General features: G+C 37.8%; 1 protein-coding gene across 5 annotated transcripts in view; it reads right to left on the reverse strand.

The window, feature by feature from the left end:
• Positions 1-19,063, reverse strand: part of CTDSPL2 (CTD small phosphatase like 2) — a 45,583-nt gene that overhangs the window by 20,319 nt on the left and 6,201 nt on the right. For 2 of the 5 annotated variants that reach the window (XM_075044722.1, XM_075044721.1), the window contains exon 2: positions 2,400-2,608. In XM_075044722.1, coding sequence (XP_074900823.1) covers positions 2,400-2,591 — 192 coding nt within the window. In that variant the 5' untranslated portion in view covers positions 2,592-2,608. Of the gene's footprint in view, positions 1-2,399; positions 2,609-2,893; positions 2,956-4,688; positions 4,866-15,348; positions 15,370-19,063 lie in introns of those variants that run through there. The other 3 variants (XM_075044725.1, XM_075044724.1, XM_075044723.1) reach the window with 3 other exon arrangements.

A 19,063-nucleotide genomic window follows, 5' to 3' on the forward strand; every position in this document is an offset into this window, starting at 1 on the left:
TTATTGCACAGATATAGAATTAAATGTACCTATTATATGCATTTATATAATGATCTGTTTGAATGCTATGATCTATTCAATGCAATATAACCTATTATTATCAATAACTGTGCCATAAGGAACGTGACAATGTCACACTGACACAAACATTTCATTTGTTTTTAGGTTGTTTTCGGAAACCATGTATGTATTAAGGAATGGCCTAAACTGAGACTAGAAGTAATGACAATGCATTCGAAGCCAATGCAATTTCTGACAGTGCTAGAACCCCCAGAATCAAACAAGTTTAGAGTAACTTGCAACAGCAAGTTCTACAACATTTCCTATGTTAACATTTAAAAATTTTCATAGTACTTCCTGTACTCATACATGTATCAGTTTTTCTGGTATATCAGATTTGTTGTTTTGTAAATGACAAATACTATTGCACACTCCATACTATTGCTGACTTGCATGGAGGCCATGAGTTAGCAAAAGACCTCAAGATCAGACCTACCACCATCCACATTTGAAGAGCCACATTTTAGTCTCTGGTTTCTCTAACTAAAGAGCTATAAGGTTTTTTCAGGGTTTGTTTGTTTAAAGAGTATTTCTACTAAGACATCTTTACAATACCAGATAAATGACCTAGGACTATGATCAAAATTGTCAAGATATACTTGTTATGAAGACATTTATTGCTGTAAATCCATATAACCTCAGCAGTGATCTAGATTTTAACGTACCCATAAACGAACTACTATGCAAGTTGTACACATACACTATCTCAAGAGTTATAACGTTTCCATGGCAGCCACAAGACTACTTTGTTAAGTCATTAGCGCTTTGGAAGATAGCCCGACAGTATCAATATCATGCCATGGTAATGCCACTGGAACCACTCCAAGTCCTGCTACAGGCACAGGAGAGGACATGAAAGGAAAGAGAAGAAAAATGTGAGCATTTTATACTCAAAAACCTGTCAAGAAAAAACCAGAATGAAATGTAATCCAAAGATTTGGGAGAGGAAGAGAAGAGGAGGAGAGAGTAAGTTAACAAAACCTTAAAGAGACAAAGGAAAGGAAAACCAGACATCTTTCACTTATCTTAAAATTCCAAAGTAAAACGTTTTGCTTAGATTTCAGCATTTTGTTGCAGTGGTTTTGCAGCCAAAATGTTGCACTACTGAGCTACAATATAGATGCTGAATGTAAAATAGAATAATTGCCCTGGTTTAATGAAAAACAAAATAAATGTGCATTTAACCATTTATTTTTACTGAAGTATTTCTTTGTCATTACTTCAATGTTTCTATGATAGGTAATTAACGCATGCCATGAAATACTAAATTTCACTATGTTTTTGACAACTTAAGAATCTAATATTACTTAATTAAAATTATTTTGACTTCAGCTTGTTACAAAATTATTGTTTCAACACATAGTTCAAAAACCAGAAAATACTTTGAATTTATATCATATTTTTATTTAACATAAAGTTAACCTGGGATACATTTTAATTCAGTTATGACTTCATGGCTACTCTTCTTTACAATTTACAGCTACATAATGTCAATATCTGGACTGCTGGGACTGAATGTAGTTGGTTTTTTTTTTTTAACTGGCGTCTCTTTACAGAAAAAAAAATCACAGGTTTTTGAAGCAATTGCAAGGTTACATTCAGCCTATCAAAGTTTTATATATATATATATATACACACACACACATATATATATATAAAATTCATCCTCAAAACATATATTCAACAGGTTTTAACATGTGAAGATTAGCAAGTTCAGATTTCTGTCTGGATCAAGACAGATGAGATCTAGTGGTTTAGCCCTGACAATGTTTGAATTTGATCCACTAAGTGGTGGCAGTGTTCACTGCAGTAATACACCGAGTAGTTGTATCAATTTCATGATAGTTGAATTGGTGAGGTTAGACCTTTATTGATTGAAGAACTCCTAAACAATTTTGGAGAAAAAAAAAACACAACAAAAACAACTAAAAATATTGAGCAAATTTATGCTTACATACTTGCTCTTCTTAGTTGCCAGTACTGATAATTCCCAAATTCAAAGAGTCCTTAAACCAGAAATTAAAAATCTACCAAATCTATTAGTCAACACTTTCATAAAGAAATACCTAGGTAATAAATCCTGTGATTTATTGGATTGTCTTAAATACACCTACAATTGACTCCTGTAGAGTTTGAAAGTCTGCTTTTTTTTTTTTTTTAAATATCTGTTACCTGACATAACTAATCACAGGTACTTTTGCCTTCTAATTCTTTACAAGAATGTTTTGCTTCTACCATATTACACATGTTTATTTATTCTTAATAGAAATGGTTGTAAATCAAATTTAACTGAATACAACCCAATTAAAAACAAAAGAAGAAATCCACTGATGGTGTACCTTGGGTGTGCTTCCTTTAATAAACTTTTTGATTGAAGACAACAAGCCAGCTTCATTTTTCTGTTGTTTTCCTCCGCCAACAGGTAAGCTCTCTTCCACCTCCGAATGTTTCCTCTTTGCCCTCAAAGCACGTTGTGTGTGAATTTGATTCGATTGCTGAGAAGCTTTCCGCGTTCTCAGCCTCATTTTCATGTGTACCACATGTAAAGCTATAAAAGGAAAAAACAAGAATACTTAGTCATTGAAGAAATGTATTAAGCTTCAGATCATGAATTCAAAAAATTATATAACACTGACAGTGTTCTGATGCACTGAGCTTTTACATCCATATATATGGCCTAATTTAAATCAAAGAGAAGAGCTATTTAAGTTAAAGCATAACATTGGCAGAAGAACAAGTGAATATAATCTGGCCATGGATACACCTAACCATTAGATCAAGGAGGTTTTTGCATAACCCTCCAATCTGAGTAGTAGGAACAAAAAAAATCCACCTGCTTTTAAGATGAAAAGGATTGTGTGGTGCCTGGTGTCTTCAGTATCAAATGACTAGACTCAATGACCTAGGCAGTCCTTTCCAGCTCTGTGTTCTTCACAATACTTCATTTTAAGTCTCTACATCAAATTTGAGATAAGGCATAAATCTAAATTCATGTCAAGTGTTCACAGAAGAAGAAATCATAGATGAGACTATGCATTCAATATGGGTGAGGACATAGCAGCTCAACAAAGGAACCTAAGATTGATCTTCAATACAACTGTATTCAGGAATAAAATTACACCACAGGAAGACTCATGCAAGGGCAATATTTATTAAAGCAGAGTAAAAGGCCATTCCAGGGAATGTGACCCATTTATCTCCAACCTTCAATTGGACTGCTGGTATAGTCAAATTTGTGCATAAATATAACTGCTTTTCTGGACTGAGGGATATGCCTTCTTCAGTTGACTGAAGCTCACACTTGGGTTGATTTGAATGGGACTACTCATGTGCTTAAAATTATGCGTATACTAGATCAGGAGCAGAAAAGAGTAGAACAAATTCATCTGAGTTGTAATGCACAGAAATACTGGTAAGACAGTAATATGCATTTTGTAGCTTAAGTCATGACAAAACCAGCTTTTTTAAAGAAAAGCATATGCGTATTGCAACAGGAAACAGTATCTGCTTTTCTGATGTTCATTTAGCACATATCTTATTGCTGAATAGACAGAACAAATAATCTGTACAATTAAAATAGAAGTCATGTCACAACAGCTATCTTGTTTAAGAAAAGGCAACGGTAGCACTGGTATGTTTCACAGACATAGAAATACTGTGATAATATTTTTCAAAAACAGTCCAAAAACTGTACACAGTTGCATTTGTTTGTAGTTAGATAAATCTCAATCTCAAATGAAAGGTGTTCCAGATAAAGAAGAATAACATAACTGCTGACACCATTTTTAGAAGACTTAGCAAAAAAAGTACTCAATTGGTATCATCAAGAGTGCAATATTTTAGTAACTTATAATATTTGTTTTAACTGCCAGCAAACACGGGATTTAATTTTTCATACGTACATGTCCAGCATTTTCCATCAGTAGTTAATACAACAACTGTTTACAGACAGGAAAAGGACAAGTCAAGATTCTTAAATGACTGAAGTAACTACAGCAAAAGTGGACTGATATGTGAGGTTTAAGGAAAGACAAGAGAAACCGTAGCCTAAATTTATAAAAACTGGTTCCTTATAATCTTGCGCCCTCTAGTAACAGAAGCATTAAAACTCTGAGTCCATGAGAGTGTCCTTTCGTTATTAATCTTTGCAATAAAATTTGCATTTAATTTAAAAGAATCTACTGTATGTGCAAAAAAGTAATGCAGAGAAATAATGAAAAAAATCCCCAAAGATTTTTAATCCAATTTTCTGTTCTTACTCCTTACCACTAGAAAAATAAAAAGATAAAAATAACATTCTTATACAAAGACGTAAAATAAATATGCCTGTTATCAGAACTTGCATCTTGCCTTTTCTTTCTTATGAACTGCTGCCAGATTCATTTTTTTGGTATAATTTATAGTGGGAAGGATCCACAACACGAGACATATGCTCCTATTGTACTTCTGTAAAAATCAGGAGGACCTAATTATAAAATTGAAGAAATTATCAAACATCAACAGACAGGATGGTCCAAAGATACCTTAAAACATGTAATGTATTTTCACTTCAGAAATATTGAGGAAAGCATTATTTTTTATCAACATTGTGTGGATTAAATCATGTACTTTAAGTTAGTACGACTTACCAAAATCATATTATCCTAGGCGGCTGAAAAAAGAACAATTATATTTAAGGTTTCTCAGTGTTCTTGTATGTGGGAGATGAACTAATTCACAACCCTAGCAGGAAATACAGCCTGAGACAGAAAATAGCCATTAAACTTTTAAACTGAACAGTTTAAATATATCAATGTTTCAAGTTAAATAGTTAGCAATTTGTTGGAATGAAGTTAGAGAAAAACAACACTGTTTTGCCATGTTAAAAATATTCTTAAAACTCTCCAAGGAGCTCTAGTCCTTCCATGCTTTGAAAACGGAATTTTATTAAAGTATTATCAACCTGTTTAGGAATTAATTTGGTTGAATTATAACTCTGAAATTCTTCTATCTGTATATTGCAAGGGGACACATATTAGATCACAGACAGCAATCTCTAGGGCAGAGAAGTGAGCAGAGGAGTGTAGACAGCAGTCGTAAACACATCAACCATCCCAGCTTCAACTGGTTTCAAATGGGTATCAACAGCCCCAGCATGCTAAGCTCCTTCACATCTCTGACATGACAGCCAGCCAGCCCTATGCCATCCAGAATGACTAACCAGTCTTTTTTTGCATTCCACAGGTTGAATGGGTTTTTGTTTGCAATCCTTCCTGCCAGGCACAGGAACAGAGCAATGAGGCAGCCTATACCCATGATGGTCCCTTAGATACAGGAAACATGTTTATGCTGAGAAGTTGAGGAGTAGTGGTAAAAGGGGAATAAAATCAGAGAGACATAGGAATAAAAGGTACAAGAATATGTAATCATCAGAGCAAACTTCTCAAAGGTACTTTAAGATATGGTAGGATGACATGAGGGAACCTAGTGGCTTGCTCCTGCTCCCTCCTCATTTCTTTCCCACACTCATTTCAGAGTTTGTCTCCTCCTCAGAGACCAGGCTAGTCCGCTAAGCCAACAAGAGAAAAAAATTACTTCATTTTTATGCCAGTTAAATCCGTTTATAAAGGGAATCAATGGGCATCCAAGTAATGCAACAGAGCAGGTGGTGGAGAACACACAGCACACCTCGCGAGTGACATAGCTAGACATCACACAGCCTACTGAGCTGGTGTGTTTTGGAGAGCTGAATAGGACAAAAGTCCAAAGATGGATGGAGGGCAGCTGGGAATCACGAGAGGCTCCATTCTCAGAGTACTCACTGTGATGAAGCACCGGGTTCAAAGTGGACCTGATGTCTTGGAGCAAACAGGTAGGCAGCGTGTGCGCGAAGCCAAGTCCCAAGCAAGCAGTATGGAGCACAGTCAGTCCCACCAACTGCAGTCCAAGAACTCCCTGATCTCTGTGACATCTGCCAAGGCTATCACAGCATCATTTCAGATCATCAAGTCCAACCCTTAACCTAACACTGCCAAGTCCACCACTAAACCATGTCCCTAAGCACCACAGCTACATGTCTTTTAAATACCTCCAGGGATGGTGACTCAACCCCTTCCCTGGGCAGCCTGTTCCAATGCTTGATAACCCTTTCAGTAAAGAAATTTTTTCCTAATACCCAATCTAAACATCCCCTGGAGCAACTTGAGACCATTTCCTCTTGTCCTATCGCTTGTTACTAGGGAGAAGAGATTGACCCCCACCTCACTACAACCTCCTTTCAGGTAGAGAGCAATAAGGTCTCCCCTCAGCCTCCTCTTCTCCAGGCTAAACAACCCCAGCTCCCTCAGCCGCTCCTCAGAAGACTTGTGCTCCAGACCCTTCACCAGCTTTGTTGCCCTTCTCTGGTCACGCTCCAGCACCTCAATGTCTTTCCTGTAGTGAGGAGCCCAAAACTGAACACAGTACTAGAGGTGCGGCCTCACCAGTGCCAAATACAGGGGAACAATCACTTCCCTGCTCCTGCTGGCCACACTATTTCTGACACAGGCCAGGATGCTGTTGGCCGCCTTGGCCACCTGGGCACATGGCCAGCTCATCTTCAGCTGGCTGTCGACCAACAGGTCTTTTTCTGCCAGGCAGCTTTCCAGCCACTCTTCCCCAAGCCTGTAGTGTTGCGTGGGGTTGTTGTGACTCAAGTGCAGGACCCGGCACTGAGCCTTGTTGAACCTCATACAACTGGCCTTGGCCCATCGATCCAGCCTGTCCAGATCCCTCTGTAGAGCACAAGGGGAGGATACCCTAACCTAAACACCCACCCTGAGGTCTGAGGATTGATGTTCTTAAGCCTTTTCTATACAGTAATGCTTTTGTGCCACTCATAACTGTGGTCTCAAGTTAACCCAATTTTCAAATCGCCTGTGCTATGAACTCTCTGGAAAGGGTGTATTACACAGAACTGAAACAGTCAGGACTCCTTAAAATATACTTGTTGAGTATATAAATATATACACAAGTGAGATTCTTAATTCTCATTTCCTAGTTCAAAAAAATCCAAAAGGTAAGAAGAGGGTTACACTGAACTAATTCAAGTTTTTGATTGACAATGGATAACCATTTACCATGAGGAATTAGGAATTAAGTAAATGAACCCTAAAATATAATAGGATTTAGTATATTCAAAGATGTAAACCACATTCAATAAAATGTTACTTATAAATTTTGAAAAAATGGAAAACATCCTGCAATGTGACTTTATAAAACAGCAGTCTTAAAATATTCTGGTGAGAAATCTAAGATGACTGCTATTTCCTGGGTAGGAATTAAACAAGACTATACTAAAAACAAATGTGTGTAAAAAGGAATTAGACAAAATTGCAAAACATTGAAAGAAGACTGACACTAGTGAAATTCCAATTTGAGGAGGAAAATACTAGTTAAAATTTGCTACACTACGAGTTGCCTGATTTTTCTAGAACTGAAACAAATATTAGGCGGACAAAAGATGAACCAATTTAATGTTTGTCAATGGTGAGTATGTATTTATCCAGCAAGGAACCATTCAACTCATCTGTACACTATTGCCAGAGAGTTCTTTGGCTCATTTCACATCCTGGGTATCAAGCCTGCAGTTATAAATATCTCTAATGGACTTAGCAACAGTTACCTACAATCCTCTCAATGACAGAAGTTTGCTTTCCTAATGCTTGATACATTTGGCAGTGGACAGTTTTTACTTGAATTATATTTGTGTTTCTTATCTGAAACAAGCGTAAAGCAGGCTACAATACTTAACACACTCTCCCAGTCAAAATAATCAAGTCTAAACATGTACATGAATTTCCTTCCTCAAACACGTACAATTTGGATTTCACCACAGCATGCCGTTCAGTGAAGAGCCTGACTAAATGATTGTGTGACCAAGTATCTCACTTAGCCACATTCAGGCAAGACTGACATACACTGCTGCCTCGGTTATGCCAGGGAGGTGTGCTAAGACCAAAGTCGAACAGTCATACAGTAGGTTGCACGTGGGATTACACTAAATGATCCTACGCAATTTCTGTACTTTAATTGTCTTTTCAGCAGATTCTCTTTCAGGAGCTTGCAGCTCAATCCTCTCTCTGTGCCATAGTGTAATTCCTGCTCATCATGAGAAGCTGATACTGAAATACTACCACAACATCATGAACCTGAAGTCAACTAAATACATTAACAGCAAATATACTGAACATTGAAAGTCTCAATCCACATTTCTGTACTATATACATGTCACATTTTAAACTCTCAAAAACCCCTCCTTTCTTGAATTCCTTCTACATTTATAACAAACCCAGAAAGTCGGGGGGGGGGGGGGGGGGCGGGAAGAAAAAAAGGGGAAAACTTCATTCTTCAAAGGAGAAATACATGGCAAAGAGGGACTAAATGGAATTCTCATTAAACAATTTGTGAGACAGGAAAATAAGAAATGAAGGGGCTATTAAAAAGCAGCAGCTGAACGAGCTACAGCTGCAATAATTTCCCCATTTTCCTGAGTCCCCCCACACTAAGTTGTCAGGCTTGCTACCCTGTAAATACTGTTGTTATTCCATGGCACAGGTACAGTGTACCTACAGGAAAGAAATTCCTGTGAATGACTCATATTTCTAAATAAGAGCATACCTCCATGAAATTTTCAGTTAGGGATGATTTATTTTCCTACCACATATGGTACTACTGTTTTATCTATTTTTCCCAAAACTATTAAAAGAAAAATTAGGTGAGGCACATACAATTACAGGGTTTAAGGCTTTTTGATACAGGAAAAAGTTTAAGATGGTAAAAGAACAATAGTGATGAACAATAGGAAGAGATAACTGACAAGAAAATTTAAAATTATAGTGTTGAACAATTTCTACATTCAATTTGGCACTCAGTAATAACACTGAATTGCCACCACTGAAAACTATATATTTGAAGCCTGAACACCAGAAGAGCTCTAGAGGATGAAGACAACTAAACACACTTCAGGAGTGTAACTTGGCGAGTGACAGGAACACATCAGGTGAAAAATTCTTAATTATTTATTTGTTTTTCTATCTCATCAGTTTCTCTAGCGTTCAAATGTAATGCCTAGGTTTTTTCCCAGGCAGATCAGACAGATGCTACAAATCCTCACTGGATCTCACAGAGTACCATGCGCTCCCCAACACCACATAAAGGGGATGTACAGAGTTAGAGAGAGTTTGTGAGCCTACTTGGCCACCCTCCATGGCATTGGGAGGGAGACTCTGAGCTTCTCCTAAGAAGTGAGATAGTAAGAGAAGAGGAAAGGATGAAACTTGTGTCAGCTATATTGGGATCCTCGACATTTTTTACACAACAGAGCTTCTGCTGCTAAAGATTATATTAACCTCCTATTGTGGATACAGCCTATGTTGACAGAATATTTTTTTTTTCTGCTGCCACAGTACACCTCCCTTCCAAATGACAGAAGTAAGCCAAAAAACACTCCCTTCTCTCAGAGCAACTGTGCCCATACATTAGTTTTTGCCATCACAGAGCTGATGAGTATGAAAAATTCACACTGTAGAACAAAGCACACTGAAAAACTTCATGGAATATATCCGATTTTAACCACCACAATATTCTTCCTGCATTACTTCCACAGCATTTCTTGAAACATTTTTTACACAAAGCCAAGAAGGCAGTAAATTTTTTTTTTTACTTTTTTTCAGATTTTGAGCAAGAGCATCAATGCATGCTGTTTATGTTGTAGATACAGATGGATAAGTGACCAACACACACAAAGCTGTGAACAGTCACCAAATTTAACAGCTGTGACAACTGATGCCTGGGTTTGAATCTGTGAGCTACAAGTGGCAGGGTCAGTGTCCCACTATCAACCAGCTCAGATAATGCACACCTCACTGCTGAGAAAATGTATTCATTTCTTTCAAGTATTTCTGGACATACAAGCTGGATCGCAGTGGGCAGATCCACAGAAAGAGGAACCAAGAACAACTATTTTCTTCAATTTCCTTTTAAACAAATAATGCCAGTCATATTTCCTCAGCACATTTCATGACTGTGATGTGACCCAGATTTCAAGTATGAAGAAACGTCCCAACAAGAAGATGTGTTCATTGAGCTGGCTGAAGTCCATTCACATAGTACTAGTGATGCTTTCAAGAAACGTAAGATCTTATGCTAGCGTACGGAGAAGCCTGAGTCACTATGGGAAACGGACAAAAAGTTGGTGAGCCTATGCCTGGTGGGGAGAGAGAAATATGGGACAAATGATAACCCTAGTGTAATGATATAACTGTCTGGACTCACAACAAAGCCAAGGAAAATAACTTATAAAGTCTTTCATCCAGACAGGCCCCAAATCACCTTACAAACTTCAGGGAAATGCTTTTTGTTAGTTCAAAGATGTTGAGACTTTTCCCCCTCAAAGACTCTTGGGCTTTCTTTAACCAACTTATTTTCCTTCCCTAGAAAATTACAGCAATTTCATGTTATGCCAGCTCATGTATTTCATATTTTGCAACATACTGTATTACTTGTCACTCTTCTCAAATCTCCAAGTGTGTTTTTCTCCAACTGCCTCCTAGAGACGCAACTACTAACTAGGAAACCATGATTCAAAGAAGTCTGGAAGTAGTGCTAGTACAGTGTAGGTAACAGCAAAAGAAAAAGACAATGATTTATAAAACCAACAAAACACACAATAGGTACTATTCAAATGTTGGTGCTTGGTTATGAAATCTGGATAAATGCATAAAGAAACCACAAGTTCCATCAAAACAATAGCTAGCAATTGCAACTATCAAAGACACAATGCAAATGGCACCTCTAAATTTTCCTTGTTTCATTGAAAGCACCTTTTCTTCTCCTCCGTATCTTTCAGGTTACTAAGTCATTTCAATCTGAAACAAAATCACACTTGAAACCCCTGGGCTTCAGTCCCGTTGTTTTAACCATGATTCCTCAGTATCTCTGCTGTAGGCTCACACACATAGTTTTATGCTACCAAAGCTTAAGCATCTCCCCTAAAAGAAACAATTTCTTCAAAAGATTTTGCCAAAGAATGAAGGTGGCTTTTTATAATTGGCCTTAACAGAAAATAGATTTTCTGCTCTAGCAATCATATTTCTAGGCACCATTGTTTTGCCACTGCTTTGCTGGTGAGGCTTTGTTTTGATTATACTATACGCATTTGGAACTGAAAGTTTATTCCCTCCTGGCCAAGATATTTTCCTCTTTGCGACTGAGGGTACTCGCTTGTAATTAATTCAGTCTTTTCAGTTTGGGTCAGACTACTAACCAACAAAAAAAAATGGAGAGCTGGGTTAATTGTAGAAGAGTTAGAACAGAACCCCAAAATCTGCTGCTGAAGAAAGATGCTATTTACAATCTCTGATGTTGCCAAGAATTTTACATTAGTCATCTTCAGATATTGCAAAGCTCACCAATTGCTGAGATGTTTTGAAATAAAAGTTCGCAGTGCTTGAGTTTTAGACAAGCAGATAACAAATTCCACTAGAACCAGCACTGTTCCTGTGGAGATTCTGGAAGAGACCAGCTGTCTTTAGACATATTAGGCTCTCTGGACATTTAATCCATGCTGCTAGGCATACAGGGAGCCTATTTTTGGAAGTCATCTCCCTCTTGTTACAACCCATGGTATAAACAGGTTGCTAAACACTTCCTGAACAGACCTTCCAGGATGTTGTCTGACCACAAAAAAATCCTAATGAGTAACTTTTAAAATTGTTCATCTCATCCGTATCAGTTCTCTTTTTAATAAAAAAAAACCAACCAAAAAATCAAGATGATTAATAAGCCCAAGTAAGTCTGTGTTGGACTATGGAAGCCATGGAGTAACTCCTGTGTTTGTTATGAGAAGCTAATAATTTTTGCAAGGTCTACACAGACAAGAGAGCTGCATTTTGCTTAACTTCACCAGAACACCTAATCTTGCTCTACTTCTCCTTAATCCTCCTGTGGGATCAGAATCACAATCACATATTCCACAGGACTTTGTCAGGTTGCTATCTTTTAAAAGGCTAGATAAGGTTTTTGGCTGCTCCTTTGGCCTTAAAACCAGCAGACTATTTTTATTATAGGATAAAACCTGTTTAAATGATAATATGATTCTTATTGCCCTGGAAAACATTTTTCCTTAGTGCACTATATAGCTTTAAAACCTTTAAAAATAGTTTAAACTGTGCGCTTTACCTTATAAGGGGCTGCCATTATGTTATTCTCACACCTGGCTTTCCTGATTTAAAATAAAAAAATCAACCAACTGTGTTGTTAAAAACAGGGAAAATGCCATCAGTCAAGATTTTTATCAGTCATTGTCCATACAAATTTTAAACTAAACATTTTCCATTACATATACATGCTTATTTAAACCTGACTTTTTCATAGCCCATTCTGGCCTATTTCTTGCATGGAAAACTTAAATCTTATAAATTGCAGTCTCTTGAGATTCATTTGCTAATTTGTGCACATACCTAAGTTGAAACTGATATGAAAATAAGTGCTAAAGTTGCAACAGCTTTACTAATTTGTGAGTGATATTATGTTTTTACATACAACCTTAAAAACATAATATTGAGACATTATGAACTTGAACCTCACTCCGTTTCAAAAACTTAACTGAAATTAGTTTCAGGGACCTGTCTGATCCCATCACAACAAGGCTATTTTACACATGTTATTTTCTTTCATTAATTCTCCCCCCCCCATTTTATTTTGGGTGAAAAATCCACACGGAAAAACAAACCTCATTGGCTACTCAGTGGAAAGTTATAGGAAGTTTCTAGTCAATATTCCAATAATACAAAGTATAATAAGCACAAGTTACCAACAGCAACAAAGTTTTATAAGCCAAAACCAATCTGCATATACACTATAATGTTTCCATTCTTCTTTGATTCTATGCTGAATTTAACTTATTTATTTCACAAGCTAATTGCCTGCAGTTTGGTCTAACATATCTCTGCCACTTCACAATGCGTGAGATGTCACAAAATAGTAACTTAATGGCTGTAAAGTAGCAGATACAGCTCTGTAAACAAACAGGGAATTGCTCTGTTGAGTGAAAAGATAGTGTTTGTCCAGTGCCTTACAAAGTTTATGTTTGAGAAAAAAAGTGGGAACTATAGAACTATTAATACTACCATTACTGATGCTGTATGGTACAGGTTTACATTCTTAAGAAAAAACATGCAAAACCAACTAGCATTTTAGTATGCCCGGCAACCTGAGAGACTTTTTCAGGGAAAAGGGAGGTAGCGCATCTCTATCACAGGGCATGGATTCATACCCTACACTAGCAAATGTGAATGGCATAGAGGCGGCTAAAGTCCACTAATCTCCACACTTGACCCATGTATCTGTAGCTATATAATTTAAAACAGAGAAATCTGCAAGAACAAAAAGTGCTGATATCAGCTGTGAGCTTACACGGTTGTTGGATTTTTTCCAATCATTCCCCAGTATTAGGAGTAAACCTAGCCTCTCCATCAGGAATCCCACAGAGGAAGAAAGGGCCACGCCACATTCCAAAGCAATGCAAGCCTTCTTGACAGCAGTTATTTTATTACGTTACAAAGCAGCTACACTATAATTTGGGAGGATTTTCCAGATACTGAGGAGACCTAATTTACCTTAAATACCAAACTTAATGCAAGTTAACTTAAATACCAAACACATACTTGGAAGAAAGTTAGTTGTCACCTTTGTGCTATATAGTATATCTGACAGAGCACATAACAGTTTTCACCAGAAGCACTGAAGAAACAATTTAGCAAAATCATGGAAGAGTATTCTCAATATTTATAAATGTTTTAATGAAAATAGAAGGAATGCTTTCTAATTTCCTTACCTCCTTCCTCTACATCCCTTCCAGCTCAGTAGATACTTTTCCATTGTGCATTATGACAAAGGGGGATGAGAAGAGGGAGAGGGAAAGAAAAGGCAGTCTATAGTTCAGTGATGTTTTCACCGACAGTAAAGTCAATTTAAGGAGCTATTCATTCCTCCACTGACTATGCCATTTGCTGCCTTTCAGCATGTAGTTGCAAGACATTAGTTTTTGCAGAGCAGCTGGCACAGGGAGTTCCAGCCTCCCCTTCTCCGGCACAGCTCACTCTCACCCGCATGATAGAGTTTGTTGCTCTGACAGGCTGTGGCTCCATGACAGCCTAAGCCAATCTAATTGCCGTCGTACTCCTGCACCCTCCCTGAGGCAGCTTTGGCACTCAGCTAACCCTCCATTTAGCCATATTTTTAGGCCAGCTTAGTAAATTGAAATGCTTCAACACAGAATCACAGGAACACAGGTGGAATAAAAACATACGTACAACTCCTGGCAGGGGAAAGGACAGCTATAGTAGTAAACCAGCAAGCCCAGGGCATGGGGTTAAAGCACTGTACCACGATCATCCACGTATAACTACATAACTTACACAACTGTTTGGCTGTCAGCATGCTCTCTGGCACAGTCACGGATGGTATCAATGGCACAGCGTTCTCCTGGATGGTGCTCAGAACAGGTCAAAGCAGTACATGGGAGAGGGCTGTTCCCTACAGGCAGGGCAGAGGTGGTCACCATTTTGGAGGAAGAGAGCTTAGCTGGGAGGATGCAACCTGTGTCACAACGCTTGCTCTCAAGGCCAAGGAACATATCCTGGCCCATTTCATTGGCTGGTCAGTGGGACTGTAGCAGCCAAGAGACTGTTCTAAGCTGCTGTGGAACCACAGCCTCAGCTGCTCCAGTATCAACTGTGAGGCTGGGTTTTTTTGTGTTGATGTGGTCACTGAAACTATTCAGGTTTAAAATTTTCCTTTTAATTTCTGGCATGTTATTTTAACAAAGACCATCCGGTCACAAATTTTTAAAGCAACAGTATTTTATGTCATGGGTTTCACTTGCTTATTGCACTTTTTGACAGGCTGTAATCTTTAGCATAAACATTGATAAGCTTTTTCTATTACAGTTGATTTTTTTCTACAGCCTTAGTTCTAGAGAAAATAAGGCTTATACAATTGCACTGTCCACAACTGTCTGTGTGTCTGTCAGTCCTCCCCTGGTAAATGCAGAACCCACTGACCAACATCAACCCAATTTCACAGAGGGAGAGAAATTTCAAACATACTAAGTTCCTACGAGTTTTCTGAATATCAAAAGCCATGTAGGCAAGACAGACCCTTTTAGCATCCCCCAATAAGTGATAAACAGTCATAGCCCAGTCCTTACCCCACATCCACTCTGGCTACACATAGACACACTCCACCTTGTCTCCTTTCCTAGCCTACCTCTGAAAAAAAGGTCAGCTCCTCAGCAGAGACAGGGCAGTGAATGAACAACCATGTGTTCTGCTTCCAGCTCAGCCAGCAAGCAAGCCCAGTGTAGGCATTTCAAGCACCAGGAGGGACAGCAAATAGGAGGTACTCTGACTGGAGGTGGGGATACTTGAAATGCTGTGGATACAGTGTCTGGAGGTATTACAGGAGACGAGAGGGCTGGAAAGCACAAAAGAATACAAGTCTGTGGGAAAACAGAGCTTACCAATTTTGCTGTTCAAGAAACAACATGTAACTACATTATTATAGCTTGCACTTGTGATTATCTCATTAAGAAGAATCCTCATTTATGACACTTACAACATGACAATAAAATAACTCAGAAATAGAGTTTGAAGAAAATGCTAAGCACACCATTCATGTAAATGGTTAATAACTTTTTTCCCTGAACACTACAGCGGATAAAAACTCCTAGAGAGTAATATTTAAAACCCTGCACATTAAATTGGGGGGGGGTGGCGGTGTCATTCTCTCCTCATCCTTTCAGTATCATACATGTTATAAAACCGAACCTATTTTTTAAACTCTGTTTTATCCTCTGCGTTCAAAGAGAGTCCACCCAGATTAACTTAAACAACCATCTCTTGCAAACTAAGTTAATTCAGCTGACTTTGTACAGAAGCAGATGAGGAGTGTCCATCTAGCCACAGGAAAAAGAGTAGAGGTAAGCTAGGGAACTCAAGGTGAAAAAGCATCCGTTCAGACATTCAGAAAACTCTGTACAGATTATACGTGATTTGCTTCTATCCTGTGATGGTTGACTGAAGGCTTTTAACCCTCTTTTACAGCCTTTTCACATCAGATTTGTCCCTCCTTCTATCAACTGCTGCGTGCTTCTCACTCCTTTCACAAGGAGCTGAAGACAAACAAAAACTTTAAAAGTGGCATGGCATCTTCTGCCCTCTCATATGGCAAGATATTGCTTAACATAAATCTGCACCAGTTTTTTAGTTTGGATCTAGTGTGAGCTTTTGAAACAAATCTTCTCATAGTCCCATTTATAATGCTTCAGTTCACATAACAAAGCAGTCTCAGAGCATACCAACTGGAGTCCTCTAACCGAAACTAAACTGGAAGATACACTAAAGGACATGGGACCAGACCAAAGTTAAAACCTCCAGAAATGCAAACGACATGGACATCAAGTCCTCAACACCAACAGACTCATTCTACAGGTCTGTTCCTATTGCACCATGCTATTTGACAGTACAGATGAAGACTGACAACACTCTGGGTAAGCTGATATAACAGTAGTCGGTTTATCAGCATAGTTACTTTAGTTTAAAAATAAAACTAAACCATCAAACAAAACCAAACAAACAAAAAACCCCAAACCCTTTACCTTAGTAATTCTGACAAAATATCAGCTCTCTGCAAATGCAGGCACAGAGCCTTCCAAATTCACAGCAGCAAAGTAAATGGCACATTAACAGCTACACATACTCCTCTAACCTTACAGCACCTAAATCAAAAGGGAGCAGAAAATACATAAAGAGGAGAAAGAACAAAGAGCAATCTTCTTGAAATAACTTTTTAATATTGAAAGCATAGACCTCTGATGACAAATATTTATCTTCTAAACTATTTTATGGTGTGGAACCCTACTATGTTAATTGACTCAGGACATTTCTATATTAACTATTAATCTCTGAGACTGAACATTATCAAACATGTTCCAGGTATATAATATACCAATCTCCTATCAAAACAGAATTATCTTCAAATAAGTCCAACAGGATAATCAGGCATAACAATTAAGTATGATACCTCTTCACCTGAAACTGTATCTATACAGCCCATTTTTCCAACTGAGCTCTCAAAGACTTTCTCTTAAGAGTGCTAGTAAGCTTTCTAGTCCCTAAGCAACACAAAATTAAGGAACTCTAAATCCAGTAATTACAGTTGTTTAAGAATATCACTTTAGCTACATTCAAGTCTTCAAAAGTTTCTTCCAAATCTGTATTTTTAAGAACATAAATTAAAAGTATCAAGATTACACTAACTTCCTTGTTTTCTTCTTTAATATTCATTGGTTCTGTCTCAATAAGCAAAATAAATAAGCTTTTCCAAGTGCATTTAAATTGATTTAATTACAACTGCTTGGTCTTGACAAGAATTTAAGGTGTCAAATATATTGAGCTAGGTAATTCAATCAAATACACTATATATAAATCTAGTGTACACAAAGCCTACAAGTACCTTTAATGTTCTTCTAGATATTTCTGCTGTCTATAAATTACCTCCTTTATTTCTCATATACTTCCCCCCAAAACAATCCTTAAAACTTCAGTTCATACTGTGCTTTTCTTTAGCAAACACAGAAACAACATAACTGTTGCCCATATAACTACTAATAACTAGCTTTCTCTTATCCTCTTTATTTTTTAACTTTTGACAGATGTTGTTCTTCACTATTTCTCAGACATACACACAGATACACACCACAGACACAAGACTGCAGTACAAACAGTGTGTCACAGTTAGCCATGTTTTCAAAAGAAAATGAGCTCAGCCCTCACCTATAGGATTTATCTCCCTCCCAGGTGATGGATTTGAATCAGGTGACCAGGCATCACACAACAGCCCAAAGGCATTATTTCATATAAAAGGAAGCCTGCTGCACCTAAATGAGCTCCCCTAGGATAGTAAAATGAGAGAAGTTCCTGGGAAAGGAAGAAAAGAGAAGCAACTCGGGTCATGTTATCTCATATGAAAAGGGTATTGGAAAATGAACCGAGGACAAAGGAGACTATAGAACCTAGCTGTTACCTCAAGTCAGCCCACTCCTTCCTGAAATAGTGAATACTTCAGAAACACCAGCTACAAGATGTAAACTATAGAAGAGAAAACCTAGAGGAAACTACAATGGATGAAGCAAAATCCCACCACAGGGGGTAAGAAATAAATATACCTGTATTAGACTCTTTGCTCCAGCACCTTCGGCCCACGTTTACTCAGCAGAAGATACTGAGTACCCTTGAAGCTTTATCTAGACTAAGGAAATCTATGTTAGGCTGTGTCTAAACCAGAAGCTTTACCAGTACAATACTATCTGTTAGAAATTTGAAAGGAAGGGGAAATACTATTTTTCCCCAGTCAAATACAGCTAGGGTAACAAGCCTCCTAGTAAGTGCAAATGCAACTTGTGCTGGCAAAAGGAACCCCTCTGTGTAGGGGTTTTACCACTAACTAGGCTGGTATTGCTGTGCCAGTAAAGTCCTTGTGGTATAGTCTAATCCTTAGATTGAATTACCTACCTTCCTCTAATTAGCACCTCCTAAAATATAGGGTGAATCAAAGCAATCATGTTTTAGAATGGCCTAAAGTAAACTGAATTATGATTTAGACTGAATCAGTGCAGCTAAACCTAAATTGCTTAGAACAACTGCTTTGATTTGATCTGAGTTCCTGTTAATTTATTAGCTTAAATTAGCTATTCCTAACATAGCCTAAATAAGGACAGGTTCCTTTCTTTCATATGAGGCTTCAAGGATGCTAACATGCCCTACAGTATCACCTTCCTAGCCTTACTCTGCTGATAATGATAGTCCTGCTGTGCTGCCACTGCATGTGTTTTTATATAAAAAGTAATTTATTTATAGGTAAATTCTAATCCAAATGTTTTAAAGTCTTAGGTTTTTTTTTCCTCCTACTTATATTTTGTATA

This window comes from Buteo buteo, chromosome 13 (assembly GCF_964188355.1).
Source record: "Buteo buteo chromosome 13, bButBut1.hap1.1, whole genome shotgun sequence".
Lineage (NCBI taxonomy): Eukaryota > Metazoa > Chordata > Aves > Accipitriformes > Accipitridae > Buteo > Buteo buteo.